We start from the raw sequence: 26,980 nt of genomic DNA on the forward strand, positions 1-26,980 counted from the left end.
TTGTGCTATCTGCAAAATCTATATTATTTCAATGATCAATTGCACATTTGCATTGACTTCAAAACTTTCCAAAAAAATGCCAATATCCTCAACAGATGACTGTTTTAGGGAAGGAGCTGTGGCACACGCAGTAGCAACCCTGCACCATGAATGGGTCTGATGGTGATACAGGTAAGAGTTCAGGTAAGAGTTCAGGTTCGAGTCCGACTTGTTGTAATTTCTCAATCCGTCCCTCCAGCTAGCATCCTGTCTCGCACTACTGTCCTATCTGATTACATGCATAAAAGCCCAAAAATGAAGCTAATAAATGAAATAACAAAATCGCTGAATTTAAGCAAATTGTCCTAGATATTGAGAAAATAATTATTTTGGTATCTAGGCAAATGTACTTGTTTTAAGTATAGCTTTACTGATTTCAAAATACATTGTCTAACATACAGCCTTATTCCAAGATGATGGTGCTATTATTTGCTGAATACAGACACATTTTTCTACATTTCGAGAAAAGATTTCTTAATTTTTTTTGTTTTTAGGCAAATGCACTTGACTTTAGAGAAGCTGAACTTATTTCAAGTTAAATTGCCTATCATATAGCCTCAATTCAAGATGATGTTGATATAATTTGCTGAATACAGACACATTTTTCTACATTTCGAGGAAATAATTCTTATTTTTTTTAGTTTTTAGGCAAATGCACTTGATTTTAGAGAAGCTGAACTTATTTCAAGATGATGTTCCTATAATTTGCTGAATACAGACAAATTCTTCTACATTTCGAGAAAAGAATTCTTACATTTTTTTATTTTTAGGCAAATGCACTTGTTTTTAGAGAAGCTGAACTTATTTCAAGTTAAATTGCCTAGCATATAGCCTCAATTCAAGATGATGTTGCTGTCATTTGCTGAATACAAGCACATTTTTCTACATTTCGAGGAAATAATTCTTATTTTTTTTTTAATTTAGGCATATATACTTGTTTTAGGTGTAGTTGTACTGATTTCGAGATAAATTGGCTTATACAGCCTCATTTCAAGAGTATGGTGCTAACATTTGGCAAATTTCAGCACAATTTCCTACATTTTGAGAAAATAATTCTTAGTCTGGCCACACTAGTTTTAAGATATATTTGGGATCTTTGAGGCTAGCTATTTTTACTTGTTTTTTGAAACTCTTACTAAGCCAAATCTTCCTGTTCTGTTGGCAGATAATTTAGCTTATTTTAAGCAATATTTGCACCATTTTATTACTATTTTTTCTTGTTTTTGAAAGCTGATTTTTTGCAGTGTAGGAACCCTCTCCACACTGCAAAAATGCTTTTCTAACCTAGTGTTATTACTCTTATATTGAGATGAAAAAATCTAGTTGGTCTTGTTTCTAGCTAATTGTACTTACCTAGTGCTCTTTGGTAAGGTTATTTTTGCCTATTTCAAGCAAATATTACTTATTTTAAGAAATCTTAACAAGCCAAATTTGCTTAACGCACTGGCAGCCAAATTTGCTTGTTTTAAGCCAAATTTGCTTAACGCACTGGCAGCCAAATTTGCTTGTTAAGATTTCTTAAAATAAGTAATATTTGCTTGAAATAGGCAAAAATAACCTTACCAAAGAGCACTAGGTAAGTACAATTTAGCTAGAAACAAGACCAACTAGATGTTTTCATCTCAATATAAGAGTAATAACACTAGGTTAGAAAAGCATTTTTGCAGTGCACAGGCTCCCCGTTGATTGTGAGGGGGATGAACCCGCTGTCCTGCTTCCGTCGGAAGTCCACCACCATTTCCTTAGTCTTTTTCATATTTAGGGCCAAATTGTTGGACTGACACCACAGTGCCAGGTCTGCCACTTGGTTCTGGAAGGGCTGCTCGTTTTTATCAGAGATAAGACCCAGCACTACAGTGTCGTCTGCAAATTTAATGATGGAGGTTGAACATCCGGAGGCTGTGCAGTCATAAGTGTAGATGTTGTACAGCAGTGGGCTCAGAACACAGCCCAGAGGGGAACCTATGTTGAGGGTCAGCGGCCCAGAGGTAACACCACCCTCCACTTTCACCACCTGGGGGCAGTCAGTAAGGAAGCTGAGCACCCAGTTGCACATATGGGTGTTGATCCCCAGCGACCTCATCTTGTCGATCAGGCGGAGGGGGACTATGGTATTGAAAGCTGAACTGTAATCAATGAACAGCATCCTCACATAGTCCCCCCCCCCCCCCCCCCCACCAACCAGATGGGTAAGAGTGGTGTTTAGCAGGTTGGAGATGGCATCGTCTCTGCTTCTGTTTGCTTTGTATGCAAACTGGAGGGGGTCGAACGAGTTGGGCAGGGAGGTGCAGATGTAATTTTTCACCAACCTTTCGAAACATTTTATCACTGCAGATGTCAGGGCCACTGGAAGATCCCAAAGTGTTTTCTAAATCTTGATTTACCTTTTTTCTTTAGCTAATTGGTCTGTGGGTGAAATCCTGAAGATGAATTTACCTTGACTCCAGTGAGTCTACAGAATACCTTCCAGAATCAGATGCAAATCTTTACTAATCGCACACTTTCTTTGCATTATGTATCATTAAATTATTCTTTCCATTTTGGATTTTACTGTTTTTCCTTTTTCAATGCAGTGAAAAAAAAACCTAAAACATTAACAACAGACTGGCAGACCAACCTGTACTGATTATTTAAACTGGGCTTAAAACCCTGGTCTTAAAACTTAAATTAAATTGTATTATACAGCGCCATAACAATACAATTGCCTCTAGACTTTACATAACCCTTCCTCTCATGTTGCTAGTGTGGTGTTTTTTGTAGTGTGGTGGTGTTGGTAGTGTGGTGGTGTTGGTATTGCGGTGTTGTTGGTATTGTGGTGTTGTTGGTAGTGGGGTGTTGTTGGTAGTGTGGTGTTGTTGGTAGTGTGGTGTTGTTGGTAGTGTGGTGGTGTTGGTAGTGTGGTGTTGGTAGGGTGGTGTTGGTAGTGTGGTGTTGTTGCTAGTGTGGTGTTGGTAGTGTGGTGGTGTTGGTAGTGTGGTGTTGTTGGTAGTGTGGTGTTGGTAGTTAGGTGTTGGTAGTGTGGTGGTGTTGGTAGTGTGGTGTTGTTGCTAGTGTGGTGTTGGTAGTGTGGTGTTGGTTGTAGTGTGGTGTTGGTAGTGTGGTGTAAGTAGTGTGTTGTTGTTGGTAGTTTGGTGTTTGTAGTGTGGTGTTGGTAGTGTGGTGTTGTTGGTAGTGTGTTGTTGTTGGTAGTGTGGTGTTGGTAGTGTGGTGGTGTTGGTAGTGTGGTGTTGTTGGTAGTGTGGTGTTGGTAGTGTGTTGTTGTTGGTAGTGTGTTGTTGGAAGTGTGGTGTTGGTAGTGTTGTGTTGGTAGTGTTGTTGTTGTTGGTAGTGTGTTGTTGGTAGTGTGGTGGTGTTGGGATTGTGGTGTTGGTAGTGTGGTGGTGTTGGTAGTGTTGTGTTGGTACAGTGGTGTTGTTGGTAGTGTTGTGTTGGTAGTGTGGTGGTGTTGGTAGTGTGGTGTTGTTGGTAGTGTGGTGTTGGTAGTGTGGTGTTGGTAGTGCGGTGTTGTTGGTAGTGTGGTGTTGGTAGTTTGATGGTGTTGGTAGTGTTGTGTTGGTACAATGGTGTTGTTGGTAGTGTGGTGTTGGTAGTGTTGTGTTGGTAGTGTGATGTTGGTACGGTGGTGTTGTTGATAGTGTGGTGTTGGTAGTGTGGTGTTGGTACGGTGGTGTTGTTTGTAGTGTGGTGTTGTTTGTAGTGTGGTGTTGGTACAGTGGTGGTGTTGGTAGTGTGTTGTTGAAACAGTGATGGTGTTGGTAAAGTGGTGGTGTTGGTGGTACAGTGGTACGTTGCCTTCTAACTGGTTGACCCTGGGTTGTGTCTCAGCCACTGCAGGATGCCTATGTAAGTTGCTTGGGATAAAAGCAGCCACAGTACATAATATGTGGCAGAGCAGGAGCACTGCCTAAGCAACAGCCCCAGTAATACTTAATTAAATTAGTAGTTGAAACAAATAAATGGAAAGAGACATTTACTTGGCCATAAATGCTTTCTTATCTGATTGTAGATATTCAAAATCTCACTCTCTTTTATTACAGAATCTGGCTTCAGCAGCAGAGGAGATTCAGAGGAACTACCAGTGGCAAGATGAGTTTGAGGTAGACTAAACCTTTTCTCAGTATCTCTTTTTTTCAGAACAGCAGCAACACTTGCATCTTTCCCATTTCTCTAAAGTGACTTACAAGAAAAACAAATCTTGAGGCTAAGAGTATGTGTATGACTATATTCCCCTGTTGCCATACAGCAGGTCACAGACATGTGGTGTCACCCAGTGAGAATGTCTTTAGGGTGACCATATGGCAGAGATTGAAAGTGCTTGTTAGCGCCTCCCTAGCGCCCACTGTGACAGAGCTCACAATCTCTATTATATCAGACACCTACAGCATAATACTGTTATCTACTCACACTGAGAAAATGAACAGACAGGTTCACTTCACTCCAAGGAAAACCTTAAGAACATCTTGACACAAAAAAAGTCTGTAATGCACACTGACCTACACACACACACACACAGACACGCGCATGTTCAGGTATGTGTCTGAAAATAATTTGTAATTCCCTGGATAACAACTGGAATCTCCCTCTGGTGTTTCTTCTTTTCAGGAGGGTGATATTTCATATTACAATGCCAAAGACAGTGTAAGTCTCTCTCCTTTCTGTTTCTATTATTGGGGCAGCAGATGTGTGCTCTCATCTAAACTGTTCAACATTTATTGTAACGTAATTGGTGTAGACGTTCCAGCCATTTGTAACAGTTGCCCTCAATGGGATATTACCTCCAAATGTGTGTCTGTGTTTGTGTGTTTCAAAATATTTGTGTTTTTTTTCCACAGAATGAAACGGATACCGAATATCCAAAGAACCGAGTGAAACCAGTTTTTAACCATGACCCAGCCTTCAAACGTTTGGTGTCCTTCAACGAAACAGCTGTACATATACCCACAGACATCTATGAAGGCTGTAAGTGAACATATATTTCATATAAACATGACACAGGACTTATATAGAGGTATAGAAAAATATGGGAAGTGCTTTGTTTTTTCGGTGGGTCTCTGCCTTACCCACACACACACTCACACACACAGACACACACACACAAACACACAAACACACACACACACACACACACACACACACACACACACACACACAAACACACACACACACAGGGCAATCATCTGTTGACCCAATCTAGTTGTGGGAAGTGCTTTGTTTTTTCGGTGGGTCTCTGCCTTACCCACACACACACTCACACACACAGACACACACACAAACACACAAACACACATACACGCACATACACATACCCGCTTTCACATGAAAACCTTTAAATATACTAGTTGTGAGAAAAAAACGTGACTCTTTTGTGATACATTTTCACTGGAGTTAATGTGTCTCTGGACGGCTGAAGGCCTGAAACTAAATTTAGAGGCAACTCAAGCCACAGGGTATGAAGCTTGTACTCTCACCTCAGACACCAGCTGGTTCACACCCTCTCACCACCCTCTGGTTCTCAGCCCCGCAGGAGCACATCATATGCTGTGAATATAATGGATGCCATCGTGTCTCCAGACTTCCATGGACAGTAATCAGCATTCTGTAACCCCCCCACACCCCCCCCTCCTTATTTTGTTCTCACCTCTATGTGAACTTTGTATTTATATATGAGACATGTCAATATGTCATCCCAGGTCTTCAATATACATGTCACATTGACCAGAGGTGTAGATAGTGAATCTGAGTGATTATGTTAAATTGAGAGGTCTGTGTCATTTTCCTTTAGTTTTAAAAGCGATCTAGTTTGGCTCCTGTGGTTCAGCTGAGCTCCTTGTCATGCTTTTTTTTAGAGTACCTTATTGATATAGTCCTTTACTACCAGGGTAAGAAAAAGCCCACATTGTGAGAAAAAGAAATGGAAACTTAACAGAAATGACCTTGTTCTAACCTATGCTGAAGGTGCGTGTGAACAGAATTTAAAGTTTGAGTGTGTGACTGTGGGTCGAGGTTGTGATAAAAAAGTGCGAGGTGCGTTTCACACAGCAAGCGACATCACAGAAATGCATTAGCAGCAGAAATGTAAAGGGAGAGGGCGATTAGGATTGTTATTTGCATTTTGCAGTCAGAGTTTATGTGTGCAGGTGAAACAGCATTTTCATTTGACGATGTGTCATTGACTTTGTGTTCTCTACACCTGTGGTTCTCAACCCTTGGGTCGCAACCCACATTTGGGTCGCGGGAGTATCTGAAAGGGTCGCAAGACGAATTCTAAAGGTTCACCTTTTTTTTCACCAACAATGCTCCCTCTCTGTCCATTAGGGAATCCCTGCCCCTAGTTCTGACATTAAACTACATAAGCATGTAGGCCTATCTAACAATAACTTGTTCGAACATTCAGCCAATCAAATTTGCATATCAGATATTTCAAATGTATCACATGTAAAATATCACTGTACTGCACGATGATCTATTCTTACAAGACCGGAGAATGTCTACAGTAGACAAGTGTAGGCTTAAAAAATTGTAGTCAACAGCAAATCTTCGTATAAACCGAGTACCAGCTCAGATATGTCTTCTTCTGAAGAACCAAGGAAGAAATATTTACGGCCGTACGACCCGCCCCGGTATTTCTGAAATATGGATTTACGTATTGCGTGAAGAATGGTGAGCACAAGCCGTTGTGTTGTGTGTGTGCCTTCAAAATTGCAGAGACATTTAGAAACTGTCTTGAAGTCTTTCAGCCACTATTCATTCCCTTTCATGTGCTTGCCCATTCAACCCTAACCAGGGGATTTTTTGGATTCAATCTATTGATTTTCTTAACAATTATTAAGGTGGAGAAAAAAAGTACTGAAAGCAACGGCTATATACAGCGATACAATTGAACGAAACTATTAAACACAAAATACAGCAAAAATTGACAACAAATTGTGAATGGTAAAAAAAAGTAAAACTAAAACATGGCAGAGAGAGGGGGTAAACTTGCCAGTGTTCTTGTTACTAGGCAACTTAAGTAGAGCTATGAATTTCATTACATGGAAAGGTATAGTTTGGTGTCATCAGCATAGCAATTAATACCATGTTAGCTTATTACAGCACCTAAGGGTAACATGTATAAAGAGGTCCAAGCACTGAGCCTTGGGGAACCCGAAGCTCACTTTTGTATGACTGGATGATTCAGTAGACATTAAAACCGAAGGCGGTCATAGAGGTTAGACCAAAGCCCGGCTAGGGCAGAGCCTTTGATACAAACATGATTTTTCCAGTCTCTACATTAAAATGATGATCAATAGTGTCAAAAGCAGTTCTTAGGTCTAAAAGAACCAGTATTGAAACATATTCATTTTAAAATGTGATGAGTAGATCATTCAGTCTTAATCAAGATTCTTGATTTATGCTGTCTCAGGGCTGTAAAGTGAGACTATTATAGTAGATTCAAAGATAGATTACTATTAATGGTCAGTTAGTATGGCACGCCCCCATGCAATGGGCATTCTGCTGCAGCTTGCAGGAAAATATGTGGGCTACACATGGTAAATGGACTGTATTAATATAGCGCTCTCCTTCTCATAGAGCACTCAAAAGTTTCACATCTACTCATTCATACACCGGAAACAAAACTGAATTTTGTGTCTCACTTTCTGTTGGGCATTACTGATTTTACAACTTACTACTTATTTTATTCACTGTCTGTATCTGAATGGTCTGTGTATTCATTTGTCAACATATTCTATTGAGGTAAATGATCAGTCAAATTAGCAGGCTAGCTGAGATGCCAATCTTATGCTGTCAAACAATGTTTATCAAATGGAGATTTGATTAGATGTCCCTTTCAGATGTTGAAAACCATGAAATAGAAGTGAGCCTGCCTCAAAACAATTTACATTAAATGCCCTCCTTTTTGTTCAGACACACTCAAATGAGGCATCGGTCCAGTCTCTTTGAAAATGTTACGAAATTACCAAATGAATGTGCCCTACTAATCAAAATAGCTTCACGCGATGCCCTTCATGTGTGTAAGAACCCACGGTGCTATTACATTAGGGCCCAGCAAATCTGTTGTATTCGATAAATTGTCAAATTATAAACTGAGTGAAACTCAACGTATAAACTGCAGTAAGCTTTGTGCAACACTTCAGATCAGACACACCCAAACGAGGCATTGGTCCACCCCTAGAGGTGCCTATGATTTTGTCTGTAGTATGGAATTACCAATAACTTCGCTCAGCAATGAGATTACGTTTAGTCTTTGCTGGCTAAGTTTGCACATTGCACTTGAATGAAATAAGGGCCCTGTGTATGTTTGTGGGTGCTAGTGTACATGTCTTAGTAGTAGTGTGTTTCATAACTGGGTGGTGCTGGTGTATTTTGTGTCTGACATATGCCACTGTGAGAAAGTAACCAAGGGAGTGCACGAGGGAGAGAGGACAGCTGGTATTGAATAATAGAGTGGCATAGTGACAGTCGTCTTCAGTCGTCCTGCACCCTCACTTAAGACCCCGCAGCCTTTTCTGCTCCAGTGAGCTCACAGCTCTTCACAGCCTAACCACATAGAAGGAACAGGATGATAGGAGGAGCTACCCATCCATCTAAGCACTCAGTCATCCATCCGTGCAGACACACAGATTACTTGGAATGGTATGATGCCTTTTAGAAACACAAATAAAGTGTTCAATAAAGTGGAAACTCTGTGTGTGTTGGAGAGTGTCTGTTCTTCACAGCACGCTGCCGGTCAGAGGAAGATGCAGCTCATCTCTGTGTTAATAGGTTGGCTGTAATCAGGAGTCTTTAGCTCCATCTTTACTCTGTGAAAATGGCTCTCGTGCAAACGGGTCATGGAGGATGCAGGAGGCTCAGTGCTCATCCTGTTCACACTCTGTGACTCACTCTCCTTTCCGGATGGCGAGTAAAGAGTCCAGCCGTGGTCGGAATATCTGTCATTTTCAGTCTTCATCTGACTGTTTACAGAGCACAGCTCCCCCATTACTCATGCATGCAGATGCACACTCACACACTTTCTCTCTCCCAAATGCCAGTTACCACGTCGTCACTGTCACCAAGGAGATGACATCCACTCGGACTGAATTGTCTACAAGGCATAGTAATACAATTATGGCATATTGTCTAGAGGAATGTCCTTGTAGTTTAATATGTAAGGGTCTATATATCTGCCTTTCTCCATCCTTTAGGGATAGCTCTCGACATTTCTGCCCCTGTTAATAAAATGTAATATTAGTCAGCAAGACAGCAGACAGTGGCACCCCTGCCTTCTCTCTCATAATCATCACACTGCTTACAGCCATTTAGGGGGGCAAGTGTGTGTGCATGTGGCTGGGGCTCATTAAAATAATTGATATGTGGGGTTTGAGCTGGGCTGTTTGTGTGTGTATGTGTATGTGTATGTGTGTGTGTGTGTGTGTGTGTGTGTGTGTGTGTGTGTGTGTGTGTGTGTGTGTGTGTGTGTGTCTGTGTGTTTGTGTGTGTGAGTGTGTGAGTGTGAGTGTTATTAAGTGGATTGCTTAGGAGGGAGCCTCTGAGGAATCTGCACAGAGAAGGGATGGGGCTCCTTGAGTGTGTGACTGACTGCTATATAGTGATCAAGCCTGATGCTTGTTTGTCTCAATACTATGTGTCATCTGTCATCTCCATACATGGAGGGACTAAGATGCGCTTCATGGATATGCGTGTGTGTGTGTGTGTGTGTGTGTGTCTGTGTGTCTGTGAGTGTGTGTGTCTGGAGGGTGTGTTGGGTTATGGACTTGTGAAGGAGAGAACAGGCAGAGCACATGTGTGGAGAGAAGGGTGTATGCTCTCAGTCTCAGTCTCAGTGTATTTTGTGGGTATCTCCACATTTGTATTGTTTCTCTGCTTGGTATAAAAATGTGGCTGGTTATCTTGACACCTTTTGAGTGTTGAATGTTGGTTGAGGGAGAATACATGTTTTGCCTTCTCTTTCTGTGGGTACCAGAGTGAATGAGTATTTGTACACTGAGGGCCTGATTTACTAACAGGATTGCGCCCATTAAAATAGCGAGTGTAAACATAAAACAGTATACAAAGGAGGCGCATTTGAGTAGAAGCGCATATTACCGCTGCTGGGAGGGTGTAAGAAAAAAATGGGTGTGTGCCGCAGAGAGGTGGGAGGAGAGGCGTTAAGTGCGCCTAATTATCTATTCTGTGGTATTTACTAAAACGAAAGTTAAGTATGTAACTACGGTTCTATGAATCACTGGATGACCGCTAGACGGTGCTTTCAAGCACTGAATGATCCATCTCGCGCACGTGCAGGTCGAGGAATAATACCAACATTGTCACAACGTGACCCCGATGACCCCCGGATAGTCTATATCAGGGGTTTTCAATAGGTGAGGCGCGAAACAAGCGAATAAATATATAACGGTTTCTGTATATAACGGTTTCTGCAGCTAACTCATTGTTCGTGCTTGCGTGTGTGAAGTTGGCCCAATGAAAAATGCATCGCTTTCTTATACACAAACCGAAGTCAGCAGAAAGGGAGGAGCCCACAAAAAAACGTAGGAAATATGATCCCGATTACTTGAAAATAGGGTTTACATGGTCGGGTTCCGAGAGCGCACCTCTACCACAATGTGTGGTGTGCAAAGAGGTTTTGGCTAACGACAGTATGCGGCCATGCAAACTGCGCCGTAATATGGATACAAAGCACACGACTTTAGTTAACAAGCCACTGGAGTTTTTTGAGAGGAAACGTGATGAATTGCGGTCACAAAAAGCAGTAATTCGTTCGTTTGGCACCACTAACGTCAAGGCAACTGAGGCATCTTATCAAGCTGCTCTCCGTATAGCGAAGGGAGGCAAGCCCCATACTGATGGAGAAACATATCTGCTCCCTGCAGCTAGAGAAATGTGTTCAGTGATGCTGGGAGAAGCACTTGCAGCTAAACTTGACACGATCCCAGTATCTGACAACACCATCCAGCGACGAATATCCGACATGGCTTACGTCAGGTTTATTGAAGAGCTAAATGTGCGCGAGGATTTTTTGTTTTGCATTCCCCTCCCTGCCCGCACAACAGCAGATGAACTTTACAAGGCTCTGAATGATTTTTACCAGGCCGAAGGCCTTGAGTGGAGCCGGTGTTGTGGCATATGCACGGATGGAGCAAGGGGCATGACCGGCCGTCACAGCGGTCTTGTGAAACAAGTGCAGACCGTTGCCCCGGCCGCTGTCTGGAGACACTGCATCATTCATCGCCAGGCTTTAGCAGCAAAAAAGATGCGTTGACGTCTGTTAAATTCAGGATATCTTTATTATTATTATTATTATTTCAGTTGACGTCTCGTGTTGACACAAGTTCATTTTGACACTGGCGTCTGTTAAGTTGTCTGCTGTTGAAAACGAGAGTTTATGAATTTGCAATGACAGTTCAATTTTAAAAGTAGGCATAGGCCCTCTGTTCGTGATGTTTCAATAAAAGTAGCCTCTGACATGGAAATATTGGATGGACATTTTTTGAATAGGCCTTTTTTGTGTATGTACTTTGTTAAAAGAAATACAATAAAAAAAAACATGTAGGCCTATTGGGCTATCAGTTGTTTTTGAAACATCATTCCAGGAACACAAAATACCTGTGTGGGATAGGTTGGGGGGGGGGGGCTTGGTCCTCCTTACCTTTTCCAAGGGGAGGCTCACATTCAATGAAATTGAAAACCCCTGGTCTATATCTTCCGGTGGGGTCAGGGAAACTGTTCCTACACAATCTTTTCGCGAGAGCACGAGGATTCTGAGTAACAGAACGGTCTAGCGGTCATCCAGTGATTCATAGAACCGTAGTTACATACGTAACTTTCGTTCTATTTCATTCTTACTGACCGCTAGACGGTGCTTTCAAGCACTGGATGACCTATACCAACAAAGTCACGAAGAACTCTAGCACTTGCCTTACTGAGAGGAAGCAGCAGAGTCACGCCGCAGGGCCACAGCCAACGGCTGGGGAGTGGCAACATACACCCGGTAGAACCTGGAGAAGGTACTAGGTGATGTCCATTACGCTGCCTCGCAGACATCTTCCAGGGGAATGCCCCGCGAGGCTGCCCAGGATGTCGAGACAGCTCTGGTGGAGTGGCACCTCACCCCGGATAGCAGGGGGTGCCCACTTCCCTTTATCTAGGTGACAAGATCACAGCCAACAGCTGAGGAGTGGCAACATACACCCGGTAGAACCTGGAGAAGGTACTAGGTGATGTTCATGACGCTGCCTCGCAGACATCTTCCAGGGGAATGCCCCGCGAGGGTGCCCAGGATGTCGAGACAGATCTGGTGGAGTGGCACCTCACCCCGGATAGCAGGGGGTGCCCACTTCCCTATATGTCTAGGTGACAGGATCACAGCCAACGGCTGAGGAGTGGCAACATTCACCCGGTAGACCCTGGGAAAGGTACTAGGTGATGTACCTGACGCTGCCTCACAGACATCTTCCAGGGGAATGCCCCGCGAGGCTGCCCAGGATGTCAAGACAGCTCTGGTGGAGTGGCGACTCACCCCGGATAGCAGGGGGTGCCCACTTCCCTTTCATCTAGGTGACAGGATCACAGCCAACAGCTGAGGAGTGGCAACATTCACCCGGTAGAACCTTGAGAAGGTACTAGGTGATGTACGTGACGCTGCCTCACAGACATCTTCCAGGGGAATGCCCGCGAGGCTGCCCAGGATGTCGAGACAGCTCTGGTGGAGTGGCACCTCACCTCGGATGGCAGGGGGTGCCCACTTCCTTTATACGCCTGGGTGATGGCCTCCACCACCCAGTGGGACAGTCGCTGCTTGGAAAAAGCAGAGCCCCTCCCAGGGTCACCATAGCAGAGGAAAGCTGATTCGACCGCCGAATACCTGCGGTCACAGCTTCATATGCCCTCAGGGCCCGGACAGGGCACAGTCATTTCAAACTCTCTTCCCCCTCAGGGGGAATAAGTTGCGGCAGGTGGATAGGTCGATTGAGGTTGACTGTGTAAACCTTCAGAAGAAACTGAATTCGGCCACAGGGTAACCCCTGGGCCATCCAGACTCCACCTCAACAGGGGCCGCTCATGGACAGTGCATGGAGCTTCCCAACGTGAAACGAGAAAGCCGTCTTGTTAGAGACCCACTTTAGCTCTGCCTGAGCCAGGGGTTCAAAGGAGACAACACAAGGCATCAAGCACAAGGTGCAGATCCCATGCTGGGGCGCGCCGTGCTTAGCTAAAAGGGGACACCAACCTGTGGCTCCCCACCGTGTCATTATCCACCAGAGCATGTCTGGAGGATAGCTGCCACATACACCCCCAGGGTAGCCGGGGACCGGCTCCCATCCAGGAGTGACTGGAGGAACTCTAAGGCGCTCGGGACCACGCAATGCACGGGGCCCTCGCCATGCGGCAAACAGCTGCCACCTGCTCTCATACTGCGCCCGGGTAGAGGGTGCTCGGGCATTCAGTATGGTGTTACGGACAACGTCCGAACATCTGTCGTCAGCAGTGGGTTGGGCCCTGCGGCGGCCAGACCAACAGCTGCAACCAATGAGGGTCGGGATGCCATATCCGACCCTGTAACTGAGACAGGAGATCCTTCCTGTCGGGGAGGCGCAGCCTGCACAGAAGTGGGAACCACGTCTTCCCTGGCCAGGAGGGGCCACCAGCAGCAGTCTGTGGCCCTGCTGGAGAACTCCCTGTAGAGTTGGAAAAAAAATCAACGGGATTGGCGGAAACGCAACTCCCTGGTGATTGATATGGGAGACGGTCGAACCTTGTCTGACCGCACGAGCACGTGTCGGCCTTCCAAGGAGGGCAGAAGCCTGCAATGCCCTGTGCACAGCCCCCAACCCCAGAACATCAACAAGGTGAGACCCTAAGTCTCCTGTGCCGGTGCTGCTCGGCGCCCAGATGAAACTGTGAAGCCACCACTGGAGGGGGCGTAGCGACAGCAGGCCTAAGGAACCACAGTAGCAGCTGCTGTCAGCTTCCCTAGAAGGCGCAGAATTCCGCGTAACACAACTGCCTGCCTTCCTGAATGGGGAAGAAGGTGTAGGCTGTCGTACAATCGCCGTGGCGATGGACAAGCCCTCATGGCGACTGAATCGAGAGTCACCCTGAGAAGAGTGTGATCTGCGATTGGACCAGGCAGCTCATCGCTGTGCCGGGGTCATTTATATTTACATTCAGTCATTTAGCAGACGCTTTTATCCAAAGCGACATACAATGTATACATATTTCTACATTTACACTGATGGCACACTGCACATCAGGAGCAATCAGGGGTCCAGTGTCTGTCCAAGGGCGCTTCGACAGGGAACCAACTAGCAACCTCTTGTCAGCTGTTCAGGTGACAGACCCAACAGCTGCTCCGCCCCAGCCAATCTAGCCGCACTCACTGCCTGCGGCATTTAGCTGCAATTCATGCAGGGGCCGTCTGAAAGCCCTGCCCTCAGGTGCTCTAGGTTTTCAGGCCGAACTGCAAACCACACCTGTGCTGGGAGTGGGGAGCGAAAGCACTACCTTCACCAGAAGAGGGGAATGGCCACACTTAACGGGGCTATAGCGCAGCATAGATGCCAGGCGAGGGAAGCAGGAACCGCTGCCGTCACCGACAAAATATTTGCAGGCCAACTGCACACCACACCTGTGCTGGGAGCGGGGAGCGAGAGCACTACCTTCACCCGGAGAGGGTGGATAGCCACCCACAACGAGCTACACCGTGTAGACTAGATGCCGGAAGATGGAGGCAGGAACCGCTGCCCTCACCGACCAATATTCTCAACCAACAATTACAAACCACACCTGTGCTGGGAGCGGGGAGCGAGAGCACTACCCTCACCAGGAGAGGGAGATGGCCACCCTCAATGGGCTGAAACAACAGTATAATACTGGATGCGAACCCTAGTCACTTGCGTAGTAACCGCCGACTTACCCAGTGGGCTAAGCCAGCTCAATGGGTTACAAGCCGTCACCACGATTAATACAAATAATTCCCCTAGGGAATTGTTTCTGCGCTCGTAAAACCCAGAATTAATGGTGGGAGAGGGGGCGGAAACGCAGCCGTCACCACGATTAATACAAATAATTCCCCTAGGGAATTGTTACGCTAGTAGCGTAGTAACCGCAAACAGAATTAATGGTGGGAGAGGGGCGAAAGCAGCCGTCACCACGATAACAAAAATAATTCCCCTAGGGAATTGTTATGCTAGTAGCGTAGTAACCGCAAACAGAGTTAATGGTGGGAGAGGGGCGAAAAGGGAATTACCACAATTACCATTATTCCCCTAGGGAATTACCACGATTACCAACTTCTTGCGGCAACAGCTGGCTAAGCAACGTAATTGGCTGTCTAGTGGTGGGAAGGGCGAAGACGCTACTTGACCACAATGAACAGAGTAATTACGGCCTCGCATACATATCGGCACGCGCCGGCGATGCCAATAGTTGTAACCAGCGAAAATAAGAGAAAACCAGGGTACTAATCCCACAGTCGGTGCGGCCTCTGGAGGGTAAGAAAGTTCACGGCTCCGACAGTGTTGCGAGGCCAACGTCACGGGACAGGATTAAGCACCAACTTTTTAGCTTCCTTAGCTTCTTAACGAACTCCAAACCTGCGTAGCGAGAAGATGAAAAGGAACAGTTTCCCTGACCCCACCGGAAGATATAGACTATCCGGGGGTCATCGGGGTCACGTTGTGACAATGTTGGTATAATTCCTCGACCTGCGCGTGCGCAAGATGGATCATTCAGTGCTTGAAAGCACCGTCTAGCGGTCAGTAAGGATGACTTTTAAATGTATCCACCGAGGGCAGTGTTTTTGAAAAGCATAGTTTTCAGTGTTGGAATACACCGTTTTAAAGTAAGGGGTGTTGTGTATTCCTACCAGACTATTAAACGGGATGCTATGGGAAGTTAACCTGGCTATTAACTATCCTAGCTATCTCTAGCTTAGGGAACCATCTGAACAGTTTGCAGTTGCCTGTGTGTGATAAACTCATGTTAATATGTGCAAATATGAACTTGTGAACATAAACTCGTTAATATGAAGCTGCACAGGCACACTGAGGGGTAGCCATACTGCAAAGTTTAATTTCCCCAAATCAGCTCACCAATAAACGACATTCATGAACTTAAAGTGATCACAACTTTTAATGTGGACGGGAGGGCTAAACGGAAAAATGTTTATGAGATTCTATATTTACCCGGGTTAGTTTGCTGTAACCAAAAGCTCTAATTCTAATTTTAACTCATTATCCATGGTGGCAGGAAAACGCAGGCTATGTCTACCCTTCTTTAGCAGGGCGCTATTAACACTAATGGGTGGGGTTAGGCGCTAATGACAAGACGACGTTCTTGTTTGATGAATAGGATGCAAAACACCTTGCGGTATTTTGCGCTTTGGCAAAGGCACAGATTAAGCTGCGGTCGCAAAGTTAGTAAATCAGGCCCTGAGTGAGGATGAGCAGCCAACTGGTCATGGTCAGACTCAAGTAATTTATCTCACCTCTGCAAATCTCAAGAAACGCCTAACTCTTAGAGGATATGTTCAATTTAGGGCTAAAATACATCTGAATACAATAGCTAGTTATTATTTGTATTTGTAAACCCATTAGGTTTCAAAAAAATGTGTGGTCATGTTTCATGGTTGTGATGTTTTAAGAATAGATTGTGTCATGAATTGTAATTTGTAACAGAATTTTCTCTTTTTTTACCCCCTCAATATGTACGAAATGTTACATTACATTAAATGGACATCAATTCTGTGTGAGAGAGAGTCTGTGGAGCACCACAAAGCGATGGTAAAAAAAAAAAAAAAAAAAAAAATGTTTGGGGAATTTTCTATATGTAGCTGCTGTTGTGCGTTTCTAAATCATTTCTGCATTTCCTTAATGTTATATAACATTTTAGAGGACTAAACAGACTAGAGTAGGCGCCTCATCTCTTAAGATTCCATAATAGAATTTTGACATAGAAGAGGGAGAGTGAGCACCGTGACCGCTCAACACACAAGCAGTTAGAACTAGGCTACGAGTAGTGAGTTGGTTGGATGGAAGATGGATAAAGCAAAAAAGCTGTCAGGAGCTGAAAACAGAAAAAGAAAGAGGGAAAAAGAGAAGACATGTCAGGGGATGCAACAGCAATTAAATAAGTGGATGGTGAAAGGCAACAGGTAGGTTTTAAGGTGACTTTACGTTTGTGCTTGGAGGCTTGCAAATAATGTTAAAACAGACTAGCTAGCAGGCTAGCTAGCGTTTGCTAACATAGAAATGTAGCAGCCAAATGGCTAGTTTAAGCCTCATCAATTAGGCTGATGATAGCTACATTTAGATTTTGGTTAAACCCTACTGTACCAATCCCATGTATGACACATCTCAATTTTATTAAGGCAAAATAACAACTGGAAACGTAAATCTGGATACCATGGTTACCATTAGCTGTTCATGTTAGCTGTGCTGTCAAACATACAGGCTATCTGTTGGCATGGTGCAATACAAGATAAATGGGCAAGGGAAAAGGCACGGCGTGTTATTATTTATTATTATACGGCTCTTCAGAATGTTCCAAAAAGTACCGTTGATTTGAATGGGCCATCCCTACGTCATACCCATACATTAATTCCTGCTAACAGACCTCTGCGAAAGATAATCACCGCTGTCATTGGCAACGGGTTTTGTACTTCTAATTCACATCTTTCATATCATTCCGCCAGAAGTCCAGTCATTTTAACGCAACAGTAGAGAGTAATTTGAAGTCAGCAAGTAATGGGTTGCTATGCAACACCTGAAACTTCAAAGTTCTATTTGCTTGAAGAACTATTTATTTCTAAACGGGACACATGAAACGGCACCTAAATCATTAAAAAGAGGTATGTTGGAGGAATGTCTTCTATCGTTTTTGGCAAGTACCCGTATAATAAGCGGGATAATGTATTGTCCGTCGGTCATTCTCCAAAAATAATTCCCTTCAGGACGAAACAACACCCTCCGCTGCGCGTCGGGGTGTTGTTCGCCCCGTCGGGAATTATTTTTGTAGAATGACCTCCGGACAATACATTATCCCTTACGTAGCAACTAAAGAGCACTCTAGAATATTTTGGTAGCAGCATTGTTACACATCACCTTAAAAGATCATTATTTGTAGACTTACTTTTGCGTTTTAAGGCATTATTTTGCAATGGTTATCATTTTAATGTTAATGTTTGCAACTGTTTATTATTTGTTAACATTGTTACTAATATATATATATATATATATATTTGTGTGTGTGTGTGTACAGTATACTGTATGCACCATAGGGCACCATTATGGTAGGCATGCAGTGGCTGATATACTTTAAAATAAACCTTTATTATTTAAAGCCCATACATGATGATGTCTGGCACACTTATTTATTTATTTGTTTAAGAAAAGAAAAAAAAAACGTGTGTGTGTGTGTGTGGGGGGGGGGCGCCAAAATTGTTGCTGCATACCCCCCTGACATTGGGCAGTTGCACCCCTGCACACACACACACACACACACACACACAGGGCAATCATCTGTTGACCCAATCTAGTTCCTATCCCTTACTGGTGCCAGTCTGACCTCTAGTGGGCAGTTATAGACAAACGTGGTTAACCACATCCTTATGCTTATATGTGAAGGTGAGCTGTCTTTGGTCAGCTGTCTCTGTTGATCATAAGGTTTTGGAGCAGACAACCTCTAGGGTGGAAAAGCTATAATGTCATCATAGAAATGTGGGGAAATCATATTTCATGCCAAGAAAATCAAGATAGCGGTTGCATAAATCATTGAGGTATGGTTTTATCCTGTTGTGTAGACCAACACGCAAAATAAGCTGATACACAAGGTCTTGTCTATTAGCACCCAATCGTGATTTACCTGTGGTACGTGTGGTGTAAGGAGATTAGCCAAAAATTAGCAAAACATTACCGATATGACCAAGTATGATCTCTATCAGAATCCGTAATCTCTCGTGAACATCTCCTAACTCGGTCATCACACTATAAAAAATAACTGACCCTATTTACTAAAAAATATTGTGGTAACAATTTCCCACTGACTTTTTTCAGGTAATTTTTACACAGATTCCCCAAATATCCTTTACTACAAAATATCACGTAAAGCTAACAAAGATTTTTTAGGTAAATATTGACCTTCAATTACACACATTTTCCAAATGTCCTTTACTATAATATATTACGTAAAGTTTACACAGTTTTTTGGTAACACTTTATTTGAAGGGGTCTTCATAAGGGTGACATGACACTGTCATAAGAATGACATGACACATGTCATACACATTAATAACACGTTATTTTTGTTCATGACTGGTTCATGACTGTTGTCATAATGTGTCATTCTGTGTGTACAAACACCGAATGACACATTATGACAACAGTCATGAACCAGTCATGAACAAAAATAACGTGTCATTAATGTGTATGACATGTGTCATGTCATTCTTATGACAGTGTCATGTCACCCTTATGTAGACCCCTTCAAATAAAGTGTTACCAGTTTTTTTAGGTAAAGTTTACCTACAATTACAGATTTTTTTAAATGCCCTTACTATAATAAATGAATGGATGGGGAGGAGGATCCAGTGTGGGTGATTCGTAGGGAACTTAATTTCTTGAGTTTATAGAGAGTCATGCTTATTCTGTTACCGGGGGGTCATTCAGTAACCTGGGAGATGATTGCCACTTGTGGGTATCGAACCTGTGCCTTTGAGGTGATTTTGTAAATCTTGCACTCGGCGGGTTTTGAACCTGCGCTCCTCACATTCGTAGTAAGTAAGTAAGTAAGACTTTATTTATATAGCACATTTCATACAAAAGTTGCAATTCAAAGTGCTTTACATAAAATCAATAAAGCAGCAGGAGCAATACATGGAGTGAAAGATAAATAAAAATTATCAACATCGTATCAGAACCTGGTGTTCTGATAGGCTTCTAAAAGCATGATAAAAGGAATAAAAGTCATAAAACCCTTAAAACAGTTTAAAAGAGAAAAAGTAAAAATAGTGCAAGTTACAGAGAAATAAATTGTGCCAGATAAAATTAATAAAATGCTTTGGTAAAAAGATAGGTTTTAAGCTGCCTTTTAAAGATGCCTAGGGTGTTTGCTTCCCTAATATCAATAGGTAAAGTGTTCCATAATTTGGGGGCGTAATTGACAAAGGCTGCATCACCAATCTTCTTATGACTACTTCTGGTGTCCTGTAACAGACCTTTATCTGATGATCGCAGTGTTCTAGCTGGTGTGTAGTTAGTAAGAGAGTTAGCAATGTAGCTAGGTCCCTGTCCATTTAGAGCTTTGTATGTGAGGAGGAGGACCTTAAAGTCAATTCTAAAGGTCGATTTTGTCCTCATTAAGTTTTAGAAATGTATTGTTCAACCATTTTTTTATTGCCAATAAACAGTTGGTAATGGAGTTTATTGCTGTCGCATCATTAGGTTCAGCGGAAATATACAATTGTGTGTCATCCGCATAGCTATGAAAATCTACACTATATTCTCTGATGATGTCACTGAGTGGTAACTGTGACGACCCTCCACTCCACTAGGTGTCTTCTCTCTTTATTGCTGGATGTTTTACAGGTGTCCTGTTGGAGTGATGGGTCATCAGGCCTGATGAGCCACACCTGTGCCCGGCCTGGTTATATCAAGACTACTATTCCAGTTCCGAGGAGAGATCCCTTCCCGGTTGCAGACGGCTGTGTTTCACTTGGATTGACTTTGGCTATTGTTAAAACTTAGTGTTGTAATAAATAATTGTTGTTTTGTTCATCCCTCGTCCGTCTCCCTCGTTTGTTGACAAAGCTCTGAGTCAGGCTGCGTCACATGGGGGCTCGTCCAATCGTGTTTAACCTTTTGAGCGTGACATCAGAGGTTAGTAGTAGTGGTGGCAGCAGCAGTGGCTGTGACCTGAAACTGAAACTGGTTGTTTGGGAGAGCGACGAGAGGGTGAGTAGTTTGTGTTTTGATATTGAAGTAAGCATTGTGTTTTGTGTAGACGGGCAGTTGTGCTGGTTGAAGGGCTATCTTGTTATCGGTTGTGTGCTGCTGAGATCTGTGGTCTTGTAGTAACGTCAGTGGTGAGTTGCCGTGTTCTGTCCCTGGTAGGATAAGAGCGTCTTCCCTTTGGAATTCGTTTGGGGGGTGGTTAATGTGGTGTGGAGTGGTTAGTAGCATTTGCTCGGGGACACTCCGTAGTTGCGGCGTGAGGTCGCCAGTTTCTGGTTGCCTTACCGGACTATCGGGCTTGGTGTTTTAAGGAGCCCGCCACAGAAGCGCTTGAAGACTAGGGGGGGAGCTTATTTAGATTTTGGGTAGGCAGTTAGAGGGACAGGCCTCGGTAGCGCCGGTCGACTGGCAAGGCTGTGAGCTCAGTGGTGTTGTGGTTTTCTGATTGTGTGGACAGATTGTTCTGATGGCCAGTGTGGAGGATTTTCTCAAAGCTCTTTCGGAGGAGTTGTTGAACAGCTGTTCTAGAGACCAGCTGTTAAAAATCGCGGAGCATTATCAGGCGCAGGTCGGGGATAAGAGGTCGAAAGAGGGCATTAGGTTTAGCATAAAAACGTATTTGGTAGAAGCAGGGATTATCAAAGAAACTTATGCTGCTGCTGATTTACCTGTTGCTATGGAAGCTAGGTTTTCTTTTGACCAGAACAGGGAATTGCTTATGTTGCAGATGGAGAGAGAGAGAGTGGCTCTTGAGAGAGTAAAACAAGAGGTTGAGGGTAAAAGACTTGAGCTGGAGGCGCGTAGGTTGCCTGCGGTAGCTATGGGTGTAGGCCAGCTTGGTCATCCTGCCCCTGCTCATGGGTTTGATGTTGCCAAGGATCTGCGTTTGGTTCCTCAGTTTAATGAACAGGACCTCGACACCTTTTTCTTGCCTTTTGAGCGGGTGAGCAAAAGTAGAAACTGGTCAAACGCTGACAGCACATTACTTTTACAGTGTGTTTTAACAGGTAGAGCACAGGAAGCCTACTCTGCTCTCACTGTCGCGGACAGTAGAGTTAATCTTAATGTCAAGGCTGCAGTGTTAAGGGCGTATGAGTTAGTGCCTGAGGCGTATCGCCAGAAGTTCCGTACATGGGAGAAATCGGCTAAACAGACACATGTGGAGTTTGCCAGGGAGCTGGGTTCTCATTTCACTCGGTGGTGTGCGGCCCTGAAAGTTGACACGTATGAAGCTTTGTGTGACTTGATTGTGCTGGAACAGTTCAAGATCTCCATCCCTAGCCACATTGCTGTTCATATCACTGAGCGTAGAGTGATGACTGCTGCAGAGGCTGCTGTACTGGCAGACGAGTATGTGGGGGGAAGCAGTATGTTTCGTGCCGGTACAGGGAGGGAAGCATTTAGTCCTCGCTCAGGTAGATCAGAATTTGCTACACGTGGTCAGATGGAGTTTGACTCAAACACATGCCATTACTGTGGGGGCAAGGGCCATTGGAAAGCGGAGTGTCCAAAAGCTAAACGTGGAAGCGGTAGGGGACAGGTTACACCAGCACTGTTTGCTGGTTCTGTTGACTCAACCAATTCTGTTTCTCCCTGTCAACAGGTGCACTCTGGAGTCAAAGGCAGCTTGGGGTCTGATTTCTCTGCATTCTTGTCGGACGGGTTCGTGTCACTTGTGGGGAGTGACATCACGGTACCGGTAAAGATTCTGAGGGACACTGGGGCTTTTAATTCATACATAGTGAGCTCTGTCTTACCTTTTTCTGGAGACTCTGATACAGGGGACCAGGTTTTGATGCGAGGTATGGGTTTGAGTGTGTTCCCTGTCCCACTGCATAAGATGGTGTTCAACTGTGGGTTGGTCAAAGGTGAGGTGGTCATGGGTGTGAGGCCTGCATTACCCATTGAAGGCGTGGAGGTCATAGTGGGAAATTACCTGGCAGGTAGCCGTGTGTGGGCTGGAACTCAGCAAAATCCCATTTCCCCAATAGTGACATCCTCACCCTGTGTTACAGGAGAACCCGATGAGAGTGCTCAGCGCTTCCCTGTTTACTGCCTGTGCAGTGACACGGGCTATGGGCTGTGCAGAGTCGGGGCCTGAACCTGCATCTGAGCAGGAGGGGGCAGAAGAGAGGGTGCCTATTCCTAACTCTCTTTTGTCCGTTTCTCGCAGTGACCTAGTGGCGGAGCAGAGAGCTGATCCCTCCCTGAGCCAACTGTTTGACTTGGTTCTCACCACTGAGGAAGGAAGGAGTGCTGCTAGTGGATACTTGCTTCAGGACAAGTTGCTGGTGAGAAAATGGCTTCCACATGGTGATAGCTTTGCTGATAATCCTGTGTTTCAGGTAGTAGTTCCTTTTAAGTTTCGTGGAGAAGTTCTGAAAACCGCTCATGATCAGTCAGGCCATCTGGGAGTTCGTAAGACATATGAGTACTTGCTGCGATACTTTTTCTGGCCCTGTGTAAGGAGGGATGTGTCTGGTTATGTCAAAACGTGCCATACATGTCAAATGACCGGTAAACCCAACCAGGGTATTTCCCCGGCTCCTTTATACACGATTCCGGTGGTGGAGCAGCCATTCGAGCACCTGATAATAGACTGTGTGGGTCCTCTGCCTCGTTCCAAGTCTGGTAGCAGCTACCTGCTGACAGTAATGTGTCAGAGCACCAGGTATCCGGCTGTGTATCCATTGCGTTCCATTACTGCTAAGGCTGTAGTCAAAGCACTGACACGGTTCATTTCCATTTTTGGAAATCCGAAAGTAATTCAGAGTGACCAAGGATCAAATTTTTCATCCCATTTATTTGCCCAAGTTCTAAAGCAGTTGCATGTTAGACATAATCAGGCTTCTGCATACCACGCTCAGAGTCAGGGAGCTTTGGAGAGGTTCCACCAGACCCTCAAGTCTCTGTTACGGGGGTATTGTGTTCAATTGAACAAAGATTGGGAAGAGGGGCTACCGTGGCTACTGTTAGCAGCCAGAGAGGTTGGCAGGAGAGCACAGGTTTTAGCCCGAATGAACTGGTTTTTGGCCATACAGTGCGTGGGCCACTCGCATTATTGCATGTCACTGTGGAGAAACCAGTACCGCCTCAGAACCTGATTAATTATGTTAATGGTTTCCGCAACAGGTTGTACGCAGCTGGGGAGATGGCTAGGGAAAAGTTGGCCTCTTCACAGGTGAGAATGAAGCGGCTTTACGACCGTAAGACTGTGCAGCGCCAGTTTATTCCTGGTGACCAGGTTCTTGCGTTGTTGCCAGTTTTCAGCTCTCCTTTTGAAGCTAAGTTCACTGGGCCGTTGACAGTGTTGCGTCAGACTTCAAGTCAAAACTATTTATTGTCAACACCCTTGCGCAGAAAACCAACCCAGCTCTGCCATATAAATCTGCTCAAACCCTATTATGCTCGTGAGTCAGAGGATTCTGTAGGCAGCAGTAGGGAGCTGAAAGGGTCTGTTAGTCCTATTTTAGTCGCGGTCCCAGTTGGTAGCACTGCACGAAAAGCAAGATTATCGGGCCCGTAAACGCTGTGATACAGCCGCGAATGATCACCATTCCTGGCTGATCGCGGACATTCCCCCGAAATATCCGTCTGCCGCATACGAACGGAAATTCCCGGGAAGGAACCTGCGAGGGGAGGGGGGCCGATGTGTTTAGCATTCTCACCTCCCGCTGACAGAGGTGCGAAATGCTCTTATTAGCATATTGACTGTCAGCAGTCTAGCCACACACACCCTGCTGCAGCCATTGGTTGAAAACGAGAAGGAATTGAATTAAAACGTCTTGTGATGAGACGGAATGAGATTCTGTCTATAGGTCAGCTTTCAACTGACAAAACGTATCCCTTCCCATTTACAGCTATTGCCCCATAAAAACGAAATTAAAATGTACACGATAATAATTTAATTAATATTCTGACTTTGGGGTTTTGCTCCGGGGTTATCACATTTCTTGATTAGCTCACCGTTTTCAGAGTTCTGTATTTAGGGTTTTGATTTCGGGGATTTCACGATTCTTGCTTTGCCTTTCATTTTCAGAGTTCGGGGGTTGCAATGTACTTTCGAGGCTGTTCCACTCATATTCCGGAGCTTCCTCTCTGTAATGTTCTTGAGATTCACTTTTGGCATGTGATTATACAGAGTCGGGCTTACTCTGATATCGAGATAGTCATTTCGCAACTTGGGACACTCGTAAATATCTAACCTGTGACTTTTCAGGTAGATTCTAGGCGAGCTTCGCGAGATTTGAACCTGTGCTCTTCAGGTTAGTGGTACTTTGTACCTAATGGTGCTGTTGCTAACCGCTTAGCCACCTTTGCTGGTAATGTTCTAGCTCGTCGGTGCGAACAAGTACCTGGTTTATCATTCCTCCCTCGTCTGGGGTATTCCTCTTCTGTTACTGGAGCGTGCGAATCGGGAATTGTTTAGTGGACTCATGTGACGTTTTAATTATGTTCACGTAAAGGCGCCCGAGGCAACATTAGAAACTTTAGACTCGAGTCAGAAACAGAAACAGATTTATTGTCACGTAGGTATGCGCCTACCTGAAATAATAAACGTTCAATTTCTAGTCTTTTTTACACGTAGTAAGTTTCAATAACACCATACCATTACATATCGACATTCATAGTGGTGTAGTTGTCCCTGGAGAAGTGGGTACTCTTTATTTATTCATACAGCACAGCATAAACACCCTGTTTTGAGAAGTGGGTATAGCCTACCCAATGCTGACTGAAAAATAAGTGGGTATATTCCGTATACCTGCGTATATACTGGACTACACCACTGGACATTCAAGGAGCAAAGATGCGACGTCGTTATGTGGTGAGAACTGATTAAAAAAAAAATCGCCTGCCTTCTGTTTTCCACGGTAGATCGCATATAATGCTAGAAATGGCTTAGCACGGGTGGGATGGGGAAAAGGTAACACCTTTCCATCCAGACGCAAATTTAGCTAATCGGAATCTGTAAGTGGTTTCCAGATATATATAGTTGATCTCTCTTATTTGACAAAGCAGTGAGTTAGCTGTCTTTCAATGTCTCTTGTCGAATTATCTCACATGTTTATGGTGGTATGTGTTTAAAAGTTTTAACTTAGGCTATGTGTAATGTTCCTAACTTATATATTATTATTTCACCTTAATGTTCTTGAGATTCGTTTCTGGCATGTAATTATACAGAGTCAGGCTTACTCTGATAACAGTCATTAAGAGTCGTTAACAGTCGTTAAGCAACTTGGGCCATGGTTGCCACTAGTGGGGATCGAACCTGTGACTTTCAGGTTTTTTAAATCAGTGAAGCAGTGACGGGGGGGGGGGGCTGTTAACATTATTAACATAACTATTAACATAACAAAACCTAGGCCTGGCCAAGGGGAAGGGGTGGGGGGGCTTTCACACCAATGTGGGCTTCTACGGCAATACACAGGGTCGGAGACTGTCGTAAATCCCACATTTCATGCAGTGTAGTGCACATTTTCCTCTGCAGGAGGATGACGGGGTTATATCGCCTGATGACAGTCTGTTGAAAGGTCGGTTGAAAAACTCTGAGACACTGCGTGATCTGGAGTCTATGTTTGGTCACCTGTCTGAGGAGAGGTGTGCTGAGCTGTCTGCTCTTGTTAATGGCTATCCTTCTTTATTTGGTGATACACCTACTAGAACACACTTGATGGAGCATGACATTGATGTGGACGGGGCACAGCCAATCCGTCAGCGTTTCTATCGCGTGTCTGAGGAGAAGCGTAAGGTGATGGACGTTGAGATAAAGTATATGCTTGAAAACGTTATCGCAGAGCCGTCATCCTCTAGCTGGGCATCTCCTTGCCTCATTGTAGACAAATCTGATAAGAGTCCCAGATTTTGCACAGACTACCGTAAGGTTAATGGAGTCACCAAACCAGACGCTTTTCCACTGCCACGTATGGAGGATTGTGTGGATCAGGTCGGTTCAGCCCAGTACGTTAGTACATTTGATTTATTAAAGGGTTATT

At 44.3% G+C, this 26,980-nt stretch overlaps 1 protein-coding gene across 1 annotated transcript in view; it reads left to right on the forward strand.

Moving 5' to 3' along the window:
- Positions 1 to 4,294: 4,294 nt before the first annotated feature.
- Positions 4,295 to 26,980, forward strand: part of LOC308375594 (voltage-dependent calcium channel subunit alpha-2/delta-1-like) — a gene marked incomplete at its 5' end in the record, with an annotated part of 107,909 nt that continues 85,223 nt past the window's right edge. The window contains 3 exons of the mRNA XM_080851756.1: positions 4,295 to 4,309; positions 4,642 to 4,677; positions 4,872 to 4,998. Of these exons, the coding sequence (XP_080707882.1) occupies positions 4,295 to 4,309; positions 4,642 to 4,677; positions 4,872 to 4,998 (178 nt within the window). The remainder of the gene's footprint in view (positions 4,310 to 4,641; positions 4,678 to 4,871; positions 4,999 to 26,980) is intronic.

This window comes from Sprattus sprattus, assembly GCF_963457725.1.
Source record: "Sprattus sprattus genome assembly, chromosome: 14".
Taxonomy (NCBI): domain Eukaryota; kingdom Metazoa; phylum Chordata; class Actinopteri; order Clupeiformes; family Clupeidae; genus Sprattus; species Sprattus sprattus.